Below are 9,397 nucleotides of genomic sequence, written 5' to 3' on the forward strand. Positions count from 1 at the left end.
GTGAATAAAACAAATAATTAAAAACATTAGGATGGTGAGGTTGGGTTTAGCAATGGTAGGTGGATCATAAGTTTGCCTCCGGAAGTGACTAAGGTCATTACTTTAGGAAACCTTCAAACACTGTGAATGCGCCACGATATGGTTAATGACTTTGATTTCATTTTACTTCCACATTGTGGCAAAGGCTGACATACATCAGAGGCGTCAACTGGACTTCCTCACATTTTCAGCGAGTTCGTTATTTTATCACCTTTAGTCGTATCGAGCTGATAATACATTTTCAGTCAACCTTGGGTAGACGCAATGAGGACTGAACCAGGAAGTTCGGCTTCACTTCATTCTTTTGCGTCATCACTGTTTCACATTAATCCCATTAATTGGAAGCTTACTTAAATAATCACATTCTCTATAGATCTGAGAGGGCAGCTCTTGACTGGGCTTGTTCTGGGCTTCGCTGAACATTGACACAGGCCAGTTTACACGAGACCTCTAATATCTACCACACAACGTTAATCCTTAGTTAAACTTGTAACAAGCTTGTTAAAGAGAATGGGATTTTTAAACAGCTGTTCATCTTCCTGATCTTACAGTAAAGTCTAAATTTCTCGGGTCAGTCTCCAGTTGTGAAGTTGTTTGAGGGCTCGAATTGAAACGATATTTATTTAGTAGTTATCGTTCAGGCAGCGCTTACCACAATGTGTATGTAACCTTATTCTAATTGCCGATGTGAAGCTAATGCATTTCACAACGCTACGCTGGACAGTGTCACAGCGTGACGTGTACCTTCAACCCTGAGTGAGTAGTGATTTTAGTGATTCCGTGGGCAGAAACTGTCCGAAATGATTGGAACCATGGAATCCTGAAATTGTTATATTATAGGAAACCCATTTTACCAGTGCCGACTTCCTGCAAGAGCCACTCAATTAACCCATTGCATTTTTATTTCTTTGCAGATAATTATGGCGATTTCTTCGGTAAAACAAGATGATTTAGCGACTAATTTGAATAACTACATACACGCATACATTTGGTCAAGTAAAAATAAAGCTATTTATTGTTGAAGCCAGCCAAAATGACCAGATAAACTATCAAGATTCGTAAATTTCGCCAAGAGTGAGAAACACAATAACTATTGAGACTTCTTATCACTGGCACAAAATAGTACATTTGATTTTTAAAACGAAAATATTTACAAAAGAGAAATGTAGATTCGGTACTTTCCCGCCTGTATTTGGTGTTGTATCTACCGTTCTGACATGCACTTTTTCCAGCCTTCCGCGTTTGCAGCTCGCGCTGGTACAGCCTTCATTATTTTAATGACATTGGAATGTATCAATGAGGTCAATAAACTGAAATCCATTCTCTCACTTTTCTTATATCCAAAATAAAATTCTGTCCTTAAATATGATAATACCATATATTGCTCTTCCAAACTTCCGTAAGCGCGAAACGCATTTAAATTGAAATAAAGTTATGACAAAACGCATTTGTATACTGTTTTGTGGGAAGTACAAAATGTTCAATGTAAAGTGATAATGTGTGCATCACAATCTCCTCTTCCCTTAGTTTGTTTTTGAGTTGTCTCGAGTTGACATGATAAGCTGCCATACACTTACAGTTCAGTTATGAGAGGTCATGTGCCGGGAGAGGTGGTGACGTTCCCTAAAGGATTCATTGCAAATGGGACATTTAAGCTTTTCCTCCCTTCGTCTTTTCACCAGCGGCTCCATGGCGTACTCCTTTTTGTGGTGCGATCTCATGTGGTACACTAAATCGGATGTCATTCTAAAAGAAGCGTTGCATTTGGCACACCAGTTCTGCGCGGGTAAACAAAAGGATGTGAATGAAGGAGGAAGGAGGGTCAGTGCGGATGGGACTTGCAGCTGAATGGGCCCCGAAGTCTTCGGCCAGAAGGCGGTGGCATAGACGAAAGGGCTTTGTTTAGCCAGGCCCCCTTGCATGGTACAATTGCCGTTCACCTCTGCGCTCTGGAGCTTTGCAGTTAAAGCATTGGCTGGATAAAGCCTCGCAGAGTCACCGACCGCAGGATGACACTCCAAGCCAGGAATCACTTTCTGGGACACCAAGAGTGGAGAGAGCTGGGTAAACGACCTGGCTGGTTGAGAAAATGCACTCTTCCTTTCCTCGCTGCCACAAAGCTGGGAGACGCTCCGAAACGCACTGCCCATGGCAATGTTGTCCAGGCAGGAAGGGACTTGTGTTTCAGTCAGAACAGACTTGATGTCCAGCGGCTTCTCGGGAGAGCTGCTGATGGGGCCTGCACCATTCTTGTTGTCTATGTCGGCAACACTGTCTTTCGGGATCTGTTTAAGATTCAGGGAAGTTGGTTTCACTTCAAGGAAGCCGCTCCGCTGGCATCTGCAGCCTCAGGGCTGGATGGTGCCATTAGCCTTCCATTTTCTCTCAGGTTGAAGTAACCTCCTCTGAACTGCTGGGAAGGACAGGAAAGATTTTCTCTTGGGATAGACAGTGTTCTCTCGGACAGTTTTGCAGTGTGGAGTACATTGTGAGTCTTTTCTTCCGCCTCGTCGTACTTTCTTTTATTTTCATTTATGCTTTCAGTTTCTCGACGGTTCCTCGCATTCTCTCTCGGATTTTCCATATCTCTGGCGAGATTGTGAAAATCCGTGATGGTTTTAGTATTTTCGACATTGGCAAAGGCCGATAGTCGCTCGGATCGGCTGAACTTAACACTTGATCCGTCAACAGTTTGATGCTCACGGTCTCCGCTGATCTTGATGTTCTCGTCCGTGGCAATGCAGCCCAGCTTCTTCTGACAGCGGAATCGCAAATGTGCTAGGAAGGGGTATTCGCACTGAAATCGCTGGCTGCAGTGCAGGCATGTGTAAGGCGAAGATCCTGTGTAAATGAAGTATATTCAAATGAGATTGCACACTCCTGCAAGTCAACTGTCTTCCAGCGTTCACTAATTTAACATCCGGCTAAAAATCATAAGGTTAAAAGCACACGTATTAAGTGTTCAAAATATTTCATTTACAGGATAAATAATTCATTGTCATTATAATAATTGCGTTGACCTTTTCTTCTTAGGCAATTCACTAATGCTAACCGGATCATTTTATTCTTGATGAAAGGTCACCTAACCTTTCTGTCTCTCCACAGATGCTGCCAGACCAGCTGAGTTTTTGGCAGGATTTTTTTGCTTTAGTTCAGATTTCCAGCGACCCCAGAATTTTGCTTTTATGTCACTTCATTTCTCCTTGTGTAACTCTGTTCACTGTTGTGCTTGCCTATGTAGTTAACCACATGAAATAGGTCATCCATTCCCCAGTCTAACTATCCTTACTTTAATCTGTTCACAGCTCCAAAACACACACACACACACACACACACACACACTTACCCATCTGTCTATCCATCTATGTATCATCACCCATCCTTCTTACTAGGTTGTTTCATCAGTTTAAACAATTGAAACTAATGTATTTATCCACCTATTTATTGCATTAGTAATCTTGTGGCAAATCTGTAGGAGACTACATAATCTGTACATAAGTACCTCAAAAGTGCGAACTGACTACGGAATAATGCGGTTATCTCCGCTGATATGGCTAGGCTGTGTTGCCTATCGTAATGTGAGTGTGTATATGGGAGGAGCTGCACTATGAGCCATTATAAATCGCAGCTCACCATTTATTTTGGCCTGTGCCCGGACGTTGCTGAGAAGCAGCAGCTCCAACAGTTCTTTCCCATACCACACAAGCAATTCTTCATCTTTGTCAATCCGCCTCAGAGATCGATAAAACAACTGGCCGTTTTTCACATATGCCTCCAGATTTTGTTCTTCTTTATCCCTGGCCGACTGGACTAGTCTGAGCCACATTAAGCCCTCGGAGGAGCTGTTCGCTGCTGAAGTATCCACCTACAGTAAAATGCAAAAGCAGGATATGAGCCACATGCGTGATGGATACAGGCCAATTACCAATGATCTGATGTGTGCTGTCTCTCGCTGCAGACGGCCTCTCGCACATTCCACATCACATAAATTAACTTGGGATCTCATTGCAGATTCCCAGGCATTATGCAGAATCATTTAACAATAAGGAACCTCAAGGTCTGCTGTCCTGTTTAGCAGGATAATGTGCGCTATTGCTGAATATCATGAAAGTAAATGAAGTGGTGATTTACTTGATACATTTCAGCCAGTACTTTTAAGCATTCTGCAATAAATCGCGGTCAGATTTCAAGATCCGTAAACTTTAAGAGTACATCGTGCTTACTGTTTTGTATTTCTTACACATGTCTTTAAACTGCGAAACAATTTAGCACGCTAAATGTCTGCGAGAAAACATTATTTAAATGGTGGGTCGGTGAGTGTGGTGGGGAGCACAATGTGAAGGAAACCCTCTATCAGCTGTATTGCCAGGGATTATAACCCCCAATAAATCGATCGCAGGACGGAAGGTTTAGTGCCCAACATAACAGGCGGGCCTTCGGCAGGATTTTCTCTGTATTTTCTATTTGACAGTCACGATCATACTAGGCATAACCCGCTGTTGCCCGGCGTCGGCTGTGTGTTTTCAGCGCCGTTTCTGTGCTAGTGCGGGAGAGTCAAGGAAGGACTCAGCTAGATGCCAGGGAACGAGGGAGAGGCAACGTGTACGGAAAGGAAATACGCAAATAAACCAGGCAGGGGAAGATAAATACTTAGATAAAAAAAGAACGGAGAAAGTGCAACGCGAGGTCAATAGGTGAGAAAAAAAGTAGCAATACTGGTGCCAGAGGAAATCGGATATTGTCCAAAAGAGGGAGGCGGGAGCAAAGGAGAGAATTAAAACTGAGCCTACCCGAAAGATGTAGGGCACGGTTCTTTTGTCGGTTGATTTCAGAGCAATGAAAGCGATGCTGTCGTAGAGGGATGTGTGGCTCAGCACGCAGGGTCCAAAGATGGCATTTTCTGGAATGTCACAGGTTGTATAGACGCTGGTGAAAATGTTGGTTAGACATTGCTGGACAGCTCTGCTGGCATCGCTCTCCCAAAAACCCTTGTGAGCATTTGGATCTTCCATCGTGAAGGCTTGTTCTGCGAGAAAAGGAAAGAAAAAGGTCATCTCGGTGCTGAAAGACCTGCAGAAGTCAAAACGCTTCAGCATGAAGAAAAGACATCGACAGTAACGATCGTCCTAATTATAAATTCAGGTCTCATTTGCGAGACTCCTGTACCAAACTTGGGTCTCATGAAATCAGTACAAGCGAAGATGAGTCTGCTCAGCACCGTAGCCATTTTTACAGAACTAAAGTTCCAATTCCAAAATATTTCTAATGTTGACACCCCAGCAAGACTTGTTTGTTTCTGTCACCTATGTTCACTACTGTTCGCGCAGATTTTATGAAAATTGGTTGTGTTTCGATAAATGCCCAATTCAACGTTGCCAAAGTGCATTGGTACCTGCCTGGTTTCCCAGTTCGATCTATTATTTTGGTTGAACGCAGACGAAACCATTTCTCAACAAGAAATGTGTCTGGAAGTGCAAGTGAAATGGACTGAGAGGCTCCTGTCATTTTCAGTGATTTGGTGTCGGATAACCTTTAGATCTTTTCTACAAGAAAGAACGTATGTCTTCTTCGTCCGCGCATCTCATTACCATAATACAACCCTTTCCCTCTGAGACTTTAATTAAAAGCAGCAAGCAGAGTTAATTATTTTACCTCGACACGGTTATTTATGATGAGAATGAATCCCAGTTACCTTGTTCTACACAGGGAGAGATTCGGTCAAATGTGGCTTGTGAAATCTGAATTGGACGGGGTGGGAAGCAGGGGAGTTTTGCGACGCTGCTATTCATCCCAAGGTTTGAATGCGCTCAGCACCAATTTCCTGACTCACTCCAGTGTCGGGGCTTCTGTCAAAGCCCCAGGTTTGAGTTGGACGATTGGATCAAATAGAATTCGATGGCATTGTACAATGTCCTGGCCAATCCAAGATTCTACCACGAAGATTTAGATCCAGCCCTCAATCTAGGGCTTTAAAAATAAAAATAGGCAATATAAAGACGGTGAACATGTAACATATGCTATGGTCGTGGTCCGATAAATCAGCTGTGTTCGCATCTACATCTGAAGAAAAGAAAGTTGAAGACAAAGACAATCCCTTTATAACCCGCACCCTCCGCCTCAAATACAAATAACGTCCTTTTCACTTGCAAAATATTACTAATGAATGAGTAACCACCGATTCTAATCAATTGGCAGTCACCCAGTGCAGCCTTTCACTCTACATGAACATTGAAATCATTAACACGATATGAACCGAGCCAAGAGGACAAATGGGCTTTTGCTGAACTTGAAGAGTCCACGAACAACGCTTGAGCGCAGCAGCGAAGCTCCTCACCAAAACCTGCCGCTATACTTCACAGAAAGTGATGCTTATACGCCTTACCTGATGAAAGAAAAAGCTCTCCTCCGCATTGCACTCGGCCTCCCCATATACCTTTGTTTGCGAGCGAATAAAGATGCAAACTCATTTCACCAATATTTTATTGTGAATGAGGTTGCGCGTCGCTTGGTAGTGGGTGGGGGGGGGGGGGGGTTGTCCCGAAAATAAATAAATAAAGACGTCTTAATGAATATGCATTGCTTTCAATCCTCAGCACAGCAAATCAGCGTTTGGGGCTAAGGAGAACAGCAGCAACAACAACAACAACACACAAAAAAAAAGTAGAGACTCACCAGAGAGGGAGAGAAAACAAAAACAACGTGTTTTGTTTAAAGGATCTCTTTCTTTGCTCTTTATTTGGGACGGGATATGTGCAGGTGCAGCAGCTGGAAGACGCAGCGCGGTCTCTCTCTCTCTCTCGCTCTCTCTCTCTCTGTGCTGTCAGTGCTGTGGCATCGTCGGTGAAAGTGACGGGGGATGTTGCGCTTCCGCTGCAAACAGAGAGAGGGAGAGAGGAGCCGTGCAGAGTTACATATGGGCCCGAGCGTAAGTGGCAGACACTTTGGTGGAGATCATCTGTCCAATGGCGCGTGACATTCCAGCCCCCCCCCCCTCCCCCACCCACGAGCCAACCACCCGCTCCTGCTGCTCCCCATTGGCCAGCGGGCACCCGCTTGGCGGCTCGTGCCCCTCCGCACCTGCCGCGCGTCCGCGCACGCGCCCATCCACACACACACACACACACACACAAAGCGGAAGTTCGCTCGCTCAGGTCCGATTGGGTGCTCGCCTCGTCAGCGCCGGCGCTCCACTGGGCAGCGCGCGGGATGGGCGGGCGCGCGGGCGGACGGGGGCGCTGGGTGTGAGCTGGAGGAGGCTCCCCATCCCCCCTCTCCAAGCCTTCCCCGGACCCAGGAGCTGAAAGGAAGCTGAGGGAAGAGCGGGAGGTCTCGGCCGTCCCTTCACCCCCACCACCCTACTGCACCGATTATACATCAATAATGAGCCTAATTTCACCATTTGAGGGCATGAAATAAGCATTATCCAAAACAGAGGCGACAACACAAACACACGCTGCCTGGGGACGGGGGTGGGTGGGTGTGTGTGATACCATTCCTCATTTTACACCGACGGCAGATAACATTTACGGACCATAAACTTCCATCGGACACAATTGTTTTGTTTTGTCTCGAATGCACTAAACATTTACTTCAAAAGTGACTCGGGATGACTGATCCTGACCGCTGCTGCAGGGCTTTCCTTATGTTGTAGAAAATAAAGAGCTAAGGGTTTATTTTTCATTTCGAGTCAGGTACTGCCTAACTTTGTCATATGAGAAACAGCAAAAAGTGAGTTTCCTCCCACCTGAAACCAGAGCCTTTTTGGAAATATGAGTGATTCATGTGCAGCTAAAGCGTATTATATACAACGTGTGCCCTTCCTGAATGCTAAGGTAACTTGCAATAAAAGATTCTCCATAAATTACTTGTCTGCTTTGGAAACCGTCATCAGAATAATCGAGATCCATGCAGTAAATAATCGAAAATAATACTGAAAATCCTATGTAGATTTTAGAAAACGCAATGCTCAACGCATTGTTTTTGCCACTTCTAATGCATTATCAGCTGCCAGATCTTCTAATTAACTGCAGAATAATATGGTAATTAATAAAATTAATTTTCTACCAGTCGGACGTAATCTGTAATTACACGTATTGTAAAAGCGCCAATGCCAACAGACAGAAAGAGATTTGGGATTGGTGTTTTTGGCAGAGTTGTCGCCTTTTTTGATTATCGACCTCCACTGAATATTTCACGCCGTTGCGCGGGCTAAGTTTGCAAATATCGCGAATATCCAAACTTTTATCTTAACAGCTCAGGATGATAAAAGGCTTCACCCTTCATAGAAATTAAAGAGCCATTACTGTATCAGGTGCTAACAGAGCTCTCATTATTGTAAGAACTGAGAGAATCACAGGGCTTCAAATTCTTCCACTTAATTTGAATGTTGGGAGACTGATTCTCTCAGTTGGTGAGATGCGCGCGGTTCACCACGAGTTTGCTTCCCGCTCTGGCTAAGGTGTATTTGGGACCTTCTTCTTTGCCTTGCGCTGAGAATGGAAGGCAATTGCAAATAATCAGTAACAACTACTGCTTATAAATTCGGCTCGGGAGGAAACACTAGCAGACAATATAGCAAGGACTTGATTAATGGGGAGGGGGGTAGAAATACAAATTTTACTATCTAAATCTATTCTGAATAGTTTATAACCTGGATGTCTGCTGTTTGAATACATGAAATATACATTTGAATTTACGCCAACTTATAGAATGATGGAACTATTTATACATATTAGGTATATACACACATACACAGCCCAGAACTCCATTCGGCCCATCGTGCCCACACTGACTCTTCAAACGTACATCATTACCTGCTACCAAGTTCTACATTTCTCCATATCCTTGCACTTTATTCCTATTCACATAACCATCCAAAACCCACTTGAATGTCTCGACTGAACGCACAGACGTCCCGACATGTAGCACTAACAAAAAAGTGCATACACATATGGACGTATATAAATATATGCAGACATATACACATGCAGCAGATGCATAATGCATATGAGAACACATATAAACATTTCTCATTACTATATATTTAGACACATACCCGTATTCACAATCCTTTCATGAATATTTAAATCAGAACAACTGTAATTATACTGTGCCTTATACCTTCATGTAGATTTCTACTCAGAAAACAGTACACATTTTCTGTAAGCTTGCGATTTATATACTATTTATTCAGTATTGTAGTTTATTGTATAACACGAGCTAAATAAATCCATTATAATGAACACCAGCAGTACTACGCTTGGGATGTTGCTACATAAACAATTCAGTGGCTACATTATCTCTTCAATGAATGCATTTTCTGAATCAAGTGTGAAATCTGGAAGCTGTCACTCAAAAT

General features: G+C 43.6%; 1 protein-coding gene across 1 annotated transcript; it reads right to left on the bottom strand.

Moving 5' to 3' along the window:
- Positions 1 to 1,071: 1,071 nt before the first annotated feature.
- Positions 1,072 to 5,838, bottom strand: prdm8b (PR domain containing 8b). The gene is given in 5 exon segments (XM_048601209.1): positions 1,072 to 2,377; positions 2,380 to 2,880; positions 3,673 to 3,904; positions 4,830 to 5,065; positions 5,732 to 5,838. Coding segments are annotated over 5 exon segments (1,824 nt in total). The 5' UTR covers positions 5,829 to 5,838; the 3' UTR covers positions 1,072 to 1,619.
- Positions 5,839 to 9,397: the final 3,559 nt, after the last annotated feature.

This window comes from Rhincodon typus, chromosome 1 (assembly GCF_021869965.1).
Source record: "Rhincodon typus isolate 14 chromosome 1, sRhiTyp1.1, whole genome shotgun sequence".
Taxonomy (NCBI): domain Eukaryota; kingdom Metazoa; phylum Chordata; class Chondrichthyes; order Orectolobiformes; family Rhincodontidae; genus Rhincodon; species Rhincodon typus.